Source organism: Phyllobates terribilis, unplaced genomic scaffold, assembly GCF_046119375.1.
Source record: "Phyllobates terribilis strain yellow unplaced genomic scaffold, ASM4611937v1 Scaffold_1__5_contigs__length_1240528914, whole genome shotgun sequence".
Lineage (NCBI taxonomy): Eukaryota > Metazoa > Chordata > Amphibia > Anura > Dendrobatidae > Phyllobates > Phyllobates terribilis.
Window position 1 is genome coordinate 417,438,953 of NW_027362761.1, and position 14,460 is coordinate 417,453,412.

Here is a 14,460-nt window from a genome sequence, read left to right on the forward strand (position 1 = left end):
AGCCTGAGAGATTAGCGCAGTTATATCTGACCTCCTGAAGCTCTGCAATCCAACTGTGGTATGAGGTTTCACAGAGCTGCTAGAGACAGGAGACTACCTGGAGGGAGAGGATTTCCTCACAATCTGGTGAGGAAGGAGAAATGAAAGCAAAAGAGATGTGCCTGTCAGGCCTATTGTATGTGACGGAGGGTTAAAAAAAAAACAACAAAAAAACAAAGCTGTGCTAGTCATACTGACAAACTAATGAAAATGTACACTAGCAATTAGTTTAGTTTATTTTCTTTATCTCTTTGGGGTGTGTAGATGGAGATAAAGTTTATAACTATTCATTTTCAAACTTTTTCCTCTTAACAGCAGGTGAGTATTTTTCTTGTTAACCCCTTTGACATTGTGCGTAATACAATGTCAATCTCTGACAGCGACATTTAACTCTCGCAAACTGGATGTGCCCATCGGCGACCCCGCCACATAATCGTGGGTCACCGATGGGTTAGCATGACAACCTGGGGTCTGCAGGAGACCCCTGTGGTTGTCACTGTCAGATTGCTATGAGCACCGCCCAGTGGTCGGCACTCATAGCAAGTGAGCGAATCTGCAACACACAGGCGATCTGCTCATCGCCTGTGTGTAGTACAGGTGATCAGGCAAGTGCTGCTTCTGGTCTCCCATGAAGACTATTGAAGCATGCAAAAAAGTAAAAAATGTTAAAAATATATATATAAAAAAAGTTTGTCACCCCCCCCCCCCCCTTTCGCCCCATTCAAAATAAAACTATAAAAAAACACAAATTTGGTATAGCCGTGTTCAGAATCGCTCGATCTATCAATATAAACAAAATTAATCCGATCGGTAAACTGCGTAACGGGAAAAAAGCCTAAACGCCAGAATTACGTGTTTGTTTGGTCGCGGCAACATTGCAATAAAATGCGATCAAAACATCAGATCTACCCCAAAATGGTATCAATAAAAACATCAGCTCAGCGCGTAAAAAATAAGCCATAACCCAGTCCCAGATCCTGAAAAATAGACGCTACAGGTCTCGGAAAATAGCGTTTTTTTGTTTTTTTTTCTACCACTTAAATAAAAAAGAAGCTATACATGTTTGGTGTCTCAAAATGACCTGGAGAATAATTATGGCAGGTCAGTTTTTGCATTCAGTGAACGTGGTGATAAAAAAAAACAAAAAAAAAACCACAACTGTGGAATTGCACTTATTTTTGCAATTTCGTCGCACTTGGAATTTTTTTCCCGTTTTCCAGTACAAGATATGGTAAAACCAGTGATGCTGTTCAAAAGTACAACTAGTCCTGCAAAAAATAAGCCCTTACATGGCCATATTGACCGAAAAAGTTATAGATCTGGGAAGAAGGAACAAGAAACGAAAAACGAAAATGCTCTGTTCATGTAGGGGTTACAGCCATTTATACATAATTTTTTTTTTTAAGGTATACATACCTTTTTATACATATTTTTTTTTTTAGTTAGCCGTTCTTTCATATTGTGATCTATGGTCGAAATTGTCTTTTAGAATTCAGAAAGCTTCAGAATCTTTGAAAACTTTCCGCCCAGCTGCAGATTCCAGCTTTGAAGACTATTTGGTTGATATTTCTAAGGAGGAAGGTTTATTGAATGACTTATCTTTCTCCAAAGGTAAATGTAACTGATCTGCCATATGTAGAGAATACATGTTCTAGGAGTGTAAAGAGTCCACTACTTGCATGGAGGGTGCCATCTGTGTTATAGAGCTGTCACTCTTCTCAATCTAGCTTGGTTTGTGGCAGTTTAACACCCAGGATGCCACGTGAATAGTAACCGCAGCAGCTGTGGTTAGACAGGGCTTTATAGGAGCTCATTGACTGAACAGTACAGTGCAAAACGGCCAGGCAAGCTGTAGTGCAGAACAGTAAAAATAGTTCAAGAGGTTTAAAAAATTAAAAACCAAACTTCATAGATTAACACTTTTACTTGCTGCATACAAATCACTGTATCCAGCACCATCTGAACTAATCTATTGTTTTTCTTCCCCTAGTAAAATGGAATGAAATTATCAAAAAAACACCTAAATGGTACTGATTATATAGCTCCCCTCAAGAAAGAAATCTGTTTAACTTTCAGAATATGTTGATGCAAATCAATATATTAAAAAAATTGCTTAAAACCACTTATTTGATATGTCCTTAACAGTAGCAAACCACTGAATAAAGTTATTATAAAATGTAATTTTGTGGAACAGATGAAAACCCTCCACCCCACACCCCAATCTGTTATATGGTAAGTTAAAGGGGTTCTATGAGAAATGTACTAAAATACACATTTAAATGTTAGAAAAATATTAAGATTTGAGAGCCCTCAATGGTTGATACCATCTATTCAGTTAACCTTTTAATGGCTAACAAATTGCAAGCTTTCTAGACTACTCGGGCCTCTTCATCAGGCAAGTAGAACACAATCTGAAGAATCACATTTATACACAGCAGGGCACAAGAATAAAGCAATAGATGAGACAAGTGACATGAAGCAGAACTAGGAGTATGGGAGGGGAGAGAAGTTGTGGCCATAAATATTGGAGCAGTTCATAGATGAGAACTACCAGCACACATGCCACCCTGCTTTCCTGACCACTTGGCAATACACAGGATAATACAACCAAGCTATACTTTCCCTCTTTGCGTTTGGAGTACATATAGAACAAGTAACAAACTTTATAAAAGTTTAGATTTTTTTTTTTTAATACAAAGAGTACAGTGCTTAAAGGATTACAAAAGATGAGCTAATACATTGACACGTATAAAAGCAAGACAGTATAAATGAATGGGATAAAATACAGAAATGTCCGATCACCGCAGAAAATGTTTCGCAGATCTGCAATACGTGTTACTAGTTCTTGGATCTGAACATGAGTTTCTTCATATGAGGGGTTGTACAAGTTCTTATCCAGACCCCTCACCATCCCTCAATTGAGGTCAGAGGATCGCTAACCGTATGCCAAGAGACAGTCTTAACGCTCAAACTTTGTCATATCTTCCCACAGGACCCTGTCGGTGGGATATGACCGCCATATACAGTGGCTTGCAAAAATCCCCTTGGCGTTTTACCTACTTTGTTACATCACAAAAATATTTAAACACGGGTTGTAATCTGATTTGTATGTGATGCATCAGCACTAAATAGAATTTGGTGAAGTGAGAAAAATATAGGCATAAATTTATAGGATCAAATAACTAAAAATTGGCGTGCATAAGTATTTACTCCTTTTGCGATTTAAGCCCCTAAAAATTTCTGGTGCGAGCTTTTCCTTTCGCTTAGCATGTGACTTATGAAGGCAAGTCCACCTGTGTTCTATTTAAGTGTCACATGTCTGTCAGTATATACTCCCTTTGCTGAAAGGCCACAGAGGCTGAAACACCATAAAGCAAGAGGCTCCACTAACTAAGCACCATGAAAACCAAGGAGATCTCTAAACAACTCGAGCACAAAGTTTTTTGAGAAGTACAAGTCAGGGTTGGGTTATTAATAAAAAAAAAATAAAATAAATTGCAATCTCTGATGATCCCCCAGAGCACCATTAAATCCATTATCAAACGGAAAGAACATGGTACCACAACAAACCTGCCAAGAGAGCCACCCACCGAAACTCTTAGCCCAGTCAAGAACTACATTAATCAGAGAGGCAGCACAGTGACAAAAGGTAACCCTGAAGGAGCTGCAGAGTTCCCAAGTAGAGACTGAAGTATAAGTCCATACGACCAAAATAAGCCATACACACCATAGAGGTGGCTTTTATGGAAGAGTGAGCAGAAAAAGACCTTTACTTGCACACAATTGTAAGTCTCGTTTTGAAACTCCCCAAATTAGTGGCTGAAGGTGCTGTGGTCAGATGAGACAAAAATTAAACTTTTTGGCCACGAAAGTAAACGTTATGTCTGATGCCAAATCAACACCGCTAATCATCCAAAGAACACCTTCCCCACAGTGAAATGTGGTGGTGGCAGCATCATGCTGTGGGGATGTTTTTCGGCAGCAGGGACAGGAAAAGTGGTCCAAGTCGAGGGAGAAGATGAATAGTGCAAAATACAAGAATATTCTTGAGCAACACCTGTTTCAGTCTCAGTGATTTGAGACTGGGACAGAGGTTCTCTTCCCAAAAGGACAATGACCTAGTGTTTTTTATTGGAAACATATAAAGGTTTTGGAGCGGCCTAGTCAAAGCCCAGACCTTAATCCAATCTGTGGTCAGACTTGAAGATTGCTGTTCACCAGAGCAAACCATCTAACTTGAAGGAGCTGGAGCAGTTGTGCATTGAGGAATGGGCAAAAATCCCAGTGTTAAGATGTGGAAAGCTCATAGAGACTTATCCAAAGCGACTTGCAACCGTAATTGCTGCAAAAGGAGGCTCTACAAAGTACTGTCTTTAGGGGGGTGAATAGTTATGCACACTGAAGTTTTCAGTTATTTTGTCCTATTTTTTTTTGTTGGTTTATGATGAAAAAAAAAAAGAAAACCAAATGCTCACAGTTGTAGGCATGTTCTTTAAACTAACTGATGCAAAACCTCAAAATGGTGAAATTCCAGGTTATGAGGTAGCAAAACACAAAAAATGGCAAGGTGTGTGAATACTTTTGCAAGTGTGTATATATAATATAATATAATATATAAGCCTGTTTTTACCATCCTTGCTACACCAAACATTGCCATGATGTATCCAAAAATTTGAATGATATTGCACTTTTGCGGTTTGCCACTGCCGAAAAACATTTGCAGCCACAGAAGTAATTAAGTTCCCCGAACACAAATGTATGCATAGTTTTTACATCAGATATTATGGATACGGCATGAAAAATACTGCACTTCCATTGCCATGTGAGGTTTCTTATATGTACTGTTTGCCTTTGGGCAGTTGTGTTCACTTTGACTGTTTACATCCTTGTAACCATAGAGATGCTGATCAATGCAAAGTTTGCCCTTCCAGCAGCTGTCAGCTACTCACGAATTTCAATTTATCTACATGCAGGAGACTCTGCCAGGGGCCCAGGGAGATCAGATTTGGTTTGATAAACTGTACCATAATATGTTGAAGAGGAGGTGGGGTATATTGCTTTTGCAATGTAGGGCGGAACAGTCTTCAGTTGAAGTTTGCTTCAGGAATTTAAATAGCATTACTAAAACTACATATAGTCTGAAAAAGTCAATGTTCATGGCTTTTGCCACATGATGAAGTGTATATATGGAACTTTCAAAACAGTTGTCGATTTTCTTAGCATTTTCAGTGTAAACTTTATTTTTTATTTTAATACCGCTGTCCATCTCTTCGACGGACAAACCTTCTGTTGCAGCCAAATATTTCATGTTTTGCCTAGTCAGTCATGAGAGCCTTCTACTATTTTTCTGCACTCCTTCAGTTCTTTGTTTTGCACATAGTTGAGTAGCTTGACCTTGGAGAAATTTCAGTGTTTTATAGCCACAATTCTTCTGGCCAGATTTCTCCATATAGTAGATGGGTGTAGCTGGATGCCACTAGTTGCAGACAGTCCTGAGCTGATGGTACTGCTGGTCATCCACTATCAACGGGAAGTACCCGTTAGGTGTCTTCCATCTGTTGCACTGTTTCATTGGCCGACCACTGCTTTTAAGGTCATACACAATACCCATTTCCTGGTGCTTTTTCAGGAGAGCTTGAACAGCACATATTGAAACCTCATTCTGCTTTGAAATCTTTGCCTGTTTGAAACCTTGTAGATGCAGTAGAACTACCTGGTCTTGTTACTGTGCTCAGTCTTGCTATGGCATATGCTTTGTGATATGAAACTCTTCCACATGCTCACCTTTTGTAGCAGAGTAGGGTTGTTCCTCACCCAGTTTTAAACCTACACAGCTGTTTCATTTAATGACTTTCTACCTACATATGAAAGTGAAGATCATGATCGCCTGTTTGACATAATTGGTTACACATGACCATAATCCTACAAAATCCCCAAATTTGTACAAAAGAAAAAAAACTATACTGTTTTTGAAGATAAAGTGCGTTCACATCAGATTGATTTGATTTCTTTTTTCTGTAAGTCTACTTAGAAGAATTGATTGGTGTGGCCACCCTTTGCCTTCAAAACACCAAATTTTGATTTACATTTTTTCTTTCGCTTTTCACTTTAATAAACATCTATTTGGAAAGCGTTCTTACTTTGCAGCATTTTTCTCATACCTGCCTAAAACTTTTGTACAGTACTGTAGTTCCAAACTGTGACAGCTGTAGTTCTGGCACAGTCAAGGGACGCAAGTAACTGATTTGTCTTTCTCATGCAATCTTTTACTTTCAGGCACATTACCTCCTCTTAAAGCCATTCTGAAGAAATCTTGCATGAAGTCCCTTTTTTTTAATTTATTTTTTTTTTATATAATTACTGTATTTTTCAGATTATAAGACGCACTGGACTATAGGATTCACCAGGTTTAGATAAACGGGGAAAAAATATATTTCATAGATTAATTTATGGAAGTTTAATTACTAAGTAGGAATAGGCTAAGGTAACACTTGAGTATGTGCATAAATTGGTATTTGATGCAGAAAAATCTGCTGGAAAAACTAATCCGTGAAATTTTTTTTTTTTTTCCCCCATTCGTTTGAATCTGTGAAATTCAGCAAAAACCGCCGATAGAATTGACTTACTGTAGATTGGGAATAAATGATTTAAATATGGAAGGAAAAATTAAGCTGCACATGCTTATTCATTGTGCTGGTATTCTAAAACGTTGCTTTTCTTTTTCCTCGGCAAAAATACATTGTGTGAACAAGCCCTAAATAACTTTAGAAAGCCAGTTTTGCATTTCAAGCTGCAATGTATGAATGGAGGCTGAAAAAGTAAGTGTAGGGGTTAATGTAATGTCACAATCCATCCTGAATGCAGCAGCAAGGATCATACATATTCCTTTCCAACCACTACACTGATGCCTCTACCCTGCAGCAGTCGTTGCACTGGTTGCCCATCCGCTACAGAGTCCAATATAAACTTATCACTACCACCCACAAAGTGATCAAAGGTTCAGCAGAGCACTACACCTCCTAGTCTACCACCCTACCCGTGCCCTCCGTTCTGCTAATGACAGAAGACTATCATCCTCTATAATCCAAACCTCCCACTCCTGTCTCCAAGACTTCTCACGTGTTGCGCCAATTCTCTGGAATGCTCTACCTAGGACAGTTCGCTTTAATTCCCAATAACCACAGTTTTAAGCATGGCCTAAAAACACACTTTTTTTTGTTTTTTTAGATTGACCTGTCGCTTTACATCACTTGTACATATATACAAGTAGCAAAACTATTCTGCCAGTTTACTTAAGCACTGCTTCTATACTGTCCCACTGTCTATGTAGGAAGCCCCCAAAATTTGCTCTGCAGTGAATTTCACCTTTCAGTTCCACTGACATTGGCGCCACTTCCTTGACATGGGGGAGGAGGAGAGGATAATCAAGGAAGGGGGGGGAAGCAGAGGAGCGTGTGGCAGACTGGACGATGGTGCTTTCTCTCCTGCGCTGCACTGATCACAAGTCTGTGTCCGGCAGGGGGAGAGCTTTGCATGGCCACTTGTATCATGATCTGATCGGGGGAGGAGCGGCTCTCTGAGGTGCTCCCAGATCACTGAGCATAAGGCAGAGGTGGTCTCTCACTGCAGGGGGCGGGAGGGTGAGGAGAGCTGCCTATGGACTATAAGACGCAGGCACTTTTCAACATGATTTTTTTTTCTTGCTGAAAAATTGTCTTTTAGGCCATGTTCACACATTCAGTTTTTTACCTCTGTTCTACTCCTGGTTCTGGCTTAAAAATACAATCAGACGAAAAGTAGAATAGTACCGTGCACCACTCCTGTATTTTTCACCCACTTCTGGTTTTTGTTTACAAATAAGGAGGTAAAAAAAAATCCCCAAATACTCAACGTGTGCCTTTTTATAGTCTGAAAAATGCAGTGCTAACTTGCAGGACCCTGAAAGACTTTTTTTTTCATAGTAGTAATTGGTATGGATTGATGCCAAGATTATAATTTATTACAAAACTAAATTGTTTTTAAAAAAAAAAAAAAATTCCTTATTGAACATGTATCTTTTTGTATATTCTTAGCTCTAGAGGTGCCGCAGATCAATACGGATGAGAGCAGAGTGTACAACAACGCAAAGATCTGCTGGAATCAGCGTAACGACTCCGGCTTCACAGATGGCTATATTCTGGAGTACCGCAAACTTGATAATCAAGATCCTTCATGGAATGAAATTGAAGCAACAAGTACAAGTAAAGTCATCTCTGATCTGGACCTAAACAGCTCCTACTGCTTCCGGGTGCAGGGCCTTAGGGGCTCCATGTGCAGCACCCATAGCAAAGAAGTCGTCCTCCAGACACCACCTGCTCCAGGTAAAGCTTTGTAACCTTCTCCGATCGCTGTCCCATGGGCTTCTGAGTGACACACGGGCGGCTATTTGCAAGGCACTGGCTATTCAATCACTGTAGAGGTGATGGAATGTAAATGGCAGCAAATCTTGCATTTCTGATGCCTCCATGCTTGTAAAACAAGGCAGTGACACAACAAACTTACTGTATGTGTGGCAATATTCAAGAAAGAATCTTCATGTGTGTATTCTCATGTTTTGCCTTTTGGATCAGTGGAAACAATCCACACTGAAAATCCAAAAACACCACCTGTGACCGATCACATCTGAATGTGCCTTGGGGAGTAAGAACTTGGGAGGAATGTTGTGATCTCCATTTAGATGGGAGGTAGCTCTGCCGTGATGCATTTTATTTACCTTGAAATTAGAGGGAATCCGCCAGCAGGTTATTGCTATGTAATCTGAGAGCAGCACGGTGTAGGGGCTGAGACCCTGACTTCAGCAACGTGTCACTTGCTTGGCTGCATGCTGTCATTTTGATACATTTGCGGTTTTCTCTAGCTGTTCTCTGAATCCTGAGCTCTGTATAACCCCCCCCCCCCCACATCACTGATTGGCAGCTTTCTGTCGATATACAGTTTAATCAGTGGAGGCAGGGTTACACAGAGCTTTTGACTAGGAGGCAGGAGACTCCTAGTTCTGTAGTGGTGATCTCCTACTGATAAAACTGACTTTATTGAAACGACAACACAGCCTAGTAAGTGACACAACACTGGAATCAGGGTCTCTACCCCCACAGAATGGCGTGCTTAGATTACATAAAAACCTGCTGACATATTCCTTTTAAATCTTTTGCTGTAAAAAATATTTATTTTTTCCTCCTAATTCACTTGATTTTTTTTTTTCCTAAGTGTTCAGCTTTCTGTTTGATGATAAATGTGGCTTTAACAAGGAGCACCTGATGCTTAACGACATAAGGAACAACGTGGAAAGTGTCGCCGGTCATCCCCTACTACTCGGAGCTGAACGTGTTCAAGTAGGGTGTTACATGTGCCTTGACTACATTATCGGCGATGCTGGCATCACGAAGGGCAAGCATTTTTGGGCCTTCTCGGTCGAGCCTTACTCATACATGGTGAAAGTTGGAGTTGCATCGGATATCAAGCTGCAAGAATGGCTCCATAACCCTCGTGACATTAGTAGTCCCAGGTAATCTAGAGGATAGTTTAAAAAAAAAAAAACAACTAATGAACTAAACTGGTACTGCTAACGAAAACCATAATTCTCCAGTAAAAGATCACTGATCTAATCCGAAGAGCAGCTGAAAAATGTAACTTTATCACATTCAATCACTGAATATGAGCTCTGCTTCTAGCTGAAAATATTCATTTGTTTAAGCAGAAGCCATGTCCCTAGCTACAGATCTCATTAGTCTCCGTCTACTGTGTGATTGAGTCAGACCCACCCTGGGGGGGTATTCCAGTGTCGACGCCAACTAGCTGTCTAAAAAGAGAAATTGCTGAGAAATTAGTTTTGTTGATGAATTTTCTGCCTGGAAGAAAACCCTGAACATACTGAGATCGGTCTACTGCGTGCTAATTCACCCTTTTATTATGGTGCAGCCTTCACAAGAAGTCCACTGTATGAACTGCATGCACTTAGGAACTCTGGAAAATTGATGGACTCTAGTCTGTGTGTATGGGGGAAGGCTTCTAAACCTACCGATACCGGCAGGATCTCCACTTCTGACAGATATCAGGTGGTGGAATACTCCATCTCTTCAGACTCCCTTCAAAACCATAGAGCACTGAAGGCAGTTGGCCAGATAATGATGTAATGTGTACTTAGTATAGGTATCATCATTGTTTGCTGGGTGGGTGCCTGAACCTTGTAATCAGCTGCTTAAGGATGCAAGCTCTGTGTCCCCTTCATTGTTTATCAGGCACAGCTCTGTTCTTTTGTAGTAAACTGTAATACCGGGCACTACACCTTTTATCCCATTCAGGTGAATGGTTCTGAGCTGCAATACAAAGCGCAACCGATATTAAAGTTTTAAAACGCATGTGGTACTCGCCAAAGTACCTTGCAATGTGTGATCTGAGGATTTCTGAGAGTTTAAAATTCATAATCTTAATGGGCTATTCTAAGGGTGACCAGTTATAAAGGGTACCTGTCAATTTGGATAGGATCAATCTGCAGTTAAAGGGGTACTCTGGGGAGATCAGTTTTTTGGTTTTTTTTTTTTGTACGGTCCCTGCCCTCAAACTAAAAAGATGAGATGCCCAGTGCTCTTCTATTATCTTTGCAACACCTGTCATTCCATGTGACAGGAGCTGATCTTCACTGCTGCCCCCTCCCATCTGGAACATTACGTCACACAGCAATGTGCAGCTCCCCACAGTGAGTAACAGTCTGCTTAGAAACGGCTATTATCAGGAGACTGGCTGATAGTAACAGCCTGGAGCTGCACACTGATGTAATGTCCCAGACAGAGGGGTGAGCAGTGCAGTGAAAAGCAGCTCCTGTCACACCAGCCCCCTGATAATGTCTGAGGGGAAGGGGCTTGGTTTGTTCACCATTATTAGCCCTGCAGTGAAGGAGATCTTATCGGGGCTGGCTGCTACTAGAAGTTGGGGGAGAGGGGCCACTACCTCGCCACACACCCCTCATTTCAGGCTACTGACAGGGAGACCTTATCAGGGGGTTGGTGTGACGGGAGCTGCTTTTCACTGCACTGCTCTGCTCACCCCTCCATCTGGGACATTACTTCAGTGTGCAGCTCCATGCTGTTACTATCAGCCAGTCTCCTGATGATAGCTGTTTCTTTGCAGACTGTTACTCATTGTGGGGAGCTGTACACTGCTGTGTGATGCATTTTCCCAGATGGGAGGAGGGTGCAGTGAGGAGCAGCTCCTATCACACTGAATTAAGTGTCCTAAAGATAATAGAAGTGCATCGGGCATCTCATCTTTATAGTTTGAGGGCAGGAACAGTACAAAATTGATCTCCCCAGAGTACAACTTTAAATAGCGTTTAAAGTGCCCAGCCGACTTACTGGAAGTGCAGCAACCGTCTGACTGAAAGCCGTCGGTTCCCCGGAGGAATAAAGTAAATTTTCACCTCAGTATTTGACAGCTGGCATTGCAGTGAATCGGTACAGAGCCGACTGTCAATGTGACAGGGCGTGCTTAGAGCAGTTACTCACAGTATAGTGATCTAAGACTGTAGCAGTGCCAGTAAGTCTGTATGACTGAAAGCTGGCAGCTCCCAGGAGGAATAAAGTTAATTTCCCTCCTGATGCTGCACTTTCAGTACTTTAGCCTGGCACCTTTCTAATGCTTTTAACCTGCCGATTAACACTATCTGCAGGTGTATGGCTTTATCTAATTTGACTGGTTCTCGTTAATGAACCAGATGACCCATTTCAAGCACCTGTAGGGATGTTATGTACGTAATAAGAAAAATTCATAACCTAGTTCTCCTTGTGTTTTTTTTCCAGATATGATCAGGATAGTGGTCACGACAGTGGCAGTGAAGATGTTGCCTTTGACTCGTCCCAGCCTTTCACCTTGGCTACAATAGGCATGAGAAAGCTCTTTATCCCCAAAGCGTCTAATGTTTCCACCACTTATGGGGAGCGCATTCTCCCTCTGCCTGTCCGAATAGGGGTTTGTCTGGACTATGAAAAGGGAAAAGTGGGGTTCTACGATGCCACCAACATGAAATGTCTGTATGAAAGAGAAGTGGACTGCATCGGAACAATGTATCCCGCGTTTGCCTTGATGGGCGGTGGAGCAATTCGTTTGGAGGAAGTAATTACTGAAAAACACTTGGATTATTCTCAAGAAATGTAACCAAGAAATCGATTGTTGTTCTCTCGTTATGCGCAGAGTTCTCAAATACATGTGTAAAGCTGTCCTCCACGCTTTTGCACCTCCTTCTCGTCATTTTAAATGTCATTCCACCGTCTGTTTTAGCTGAAGGCCACAGGAATAAGCCTTCATATCCGATTTATGTGTCTGAACGTCTGTCCCTTAAAATGACTCTCCTTTTAAAGGGCTTTTTTTTTTTTTTTTTCTTTTTTTTTTTTTTAGAATGAAATATCAGATTTTATTGTCTAGAATCGTTTAATTCTAGATTATTTTAGGTGTATCTATGAATTACTGAGAGTGCTCTTGGAGGGAGCCATTTTCAAGTTTAATTGATCTGTATCCAATATAGCATATATTTTTTTTTTTTAGTGCCTTTAATGTAGCGGTGGCCTCATTAATGAACTGTTTTCCATGTGTTCATTGATGAGTTGGCGGTACAATGAATGTTTTGTATTTATTTAATTGTTTTTTTTTCTGTGTAGTTTATTGACTTCTCACTACGATGTTTCCTAAAACACATTCTTTGTATGTACTATTTATGATGTGTGAATGTCTTTTATCAAGTCACTAGACACAGCGGACACTATCGTACTACTGTACTGACAAAACAGGATATATATGTATTCAGTTAGATCCACAACTGTCTCTCGAGTTAAAGGGCTATTGCTTGTTTACATAGGAAATTTACTGCATTTTCCAAATTGCATTTTGTCGAATAGAAAACTTTTAGGGATATTATGAAGAAATGTAAATCTATAGTTGCTTGCTGAAGGTTGTAGTACTGATCTTCAGCGTACAACCGGAGGTCACGTAAAGACTACTGAGGATTTGAAGTTTTCCGTTGTGGTTCAGGTAAAGGCTTTCATAACTAATGTATGAGATTGATCTCTGCTACAGACAGTGCCACTCTTGTCTATGGATTGTTGGGTATTGCAGGGCCTCCCCATCCAGGTGAATTGAATGCAGATGTAATCCATTTCACAACCCATGGACACCAGATGTGCAAAAAGAAACTTTTTTTTTTTTTTTTTCTAATCTCGTATTACCCCTTTGCTCATAAATGAAACTTTTAATCTCCAGATTGCATGGCTTTGTGAGAACTAGACAGGACTGCAGGCCTTTCACTTTTTTTTTTTTTTAACAACTTTTTTCTAAAACAGCTGGTACAATGGGGAACACTTCCACCCAGTTTTACTCTTTGACCAACTTTGAAAGTAAGGGGCAGTGTTTATATCATGTGTTTGCCATTTTTGCAGAACACTGCAATTTTTGGGAGAAAAAAAAATTGCAAACCCATTATGTTCTAATGGTTGGTTATTGGGTTGCTCTGAACCACTAGTCCACTTCTCCTTTGCACTAGGTTTGCCTTAATATATCTTAATGAATGCCTTGATAAGACCTCAATGTCAAATAAACTACCTATAAGGGGCATATAACACTAACCACCAGGGCCTTTTACAAGAACCAAATAGAACCAAGCTTCTATTTCTACACTTCTTCACTTTTGTGCACTGATCTAAACTCCTGTTTCATCTATTACTGTATATTGGGATTAAAGTAATGAACGAATTTGTAACTACTGGGGGGGCACACACGTAGGTACTCACGACATGCCACACACCTCCACCCCATAGGCTGGTTCTCTGCATTGCTGACTAATGGTTAAAGCACCTCGTAGCTGTTTTCCTTGGTTAAAGGCACTTTATAGCATAGACTTTTCTGTGTGCTATGCAATACTAGAAATGTGCAATTATGCTGCTAGACTGATAAACATTTTGGTACTACTGTAAGGAAATATATACATTATGGAGTTATTGATTTCCTTAAAGCTTTACTGTTAAGACATCTGTGAGCAAAAAACTAAATGTTTTTTTGTGTTTTTAAGTAAAATATTAAAATTTCTTTTTTAAGTGTATTGTCTTGTCCATTTATAGCGACATTGTACCAGGATTGTGAGCCACAGAGGCTTTCATTGTAATAATGTGTGAGGGCATTGTTTTTTTTGTAGTCAGATTGACGGGATAATTGTAGGGCTGTATGGGATAACCATTCTGGAGCGCAAAACTTCTAAAGCCCCCAATAAAGCACAAATTTAAAAAACAAAAAAACAAACTGTAGAAACAATGATTAATAAGCGCTATAGGGTTGAAACCTCCTGGTGACAGGTTACTCACATGCTATTAGAGCCTTTAATCCTTCAATACATTCCTTGAT

The 14,460-nt window shown here is 40.3% G+C and overlaps 1 protein-coding gene across 2 annotated transcripts in view; it reads left to right on the plus strand.

The window, feature by feature from the left end:
- The window catches only part of TRIM36 (tripartite motif containing 36), a 132,006-nt gene extending 117,912 nt beyond the window's left edge, over positions 1-14,094 (plus strand). For both annotated transcript variants that reach the window (XM_073677178.1, XM_073677186.1), the window contains exons 7-10: positions 1,529-1,650; positions 8,112-8,399; positions 9,286-9,583; positions 11,874-14,094. In XM_073677178.1, coding sequence (XP_073533279.1) covers positions 1,529-1,650; positions 8,112-8,399; positions 9,286-9,583; positions 11,874-12,228 — 1,063 coding nt within the window. In that variant the 3' untranslated portion in view covers positions 12,229-14,094. The remainder of the gene's footprint in view (positions 1-1,528; positions 1,651-8,111; positions 8,400-9,285; positions 9,584-11,873) is intronic.
- The last annotated feature ends 366 nt before the right edge of the window (positions 14,095-14,460 follow it).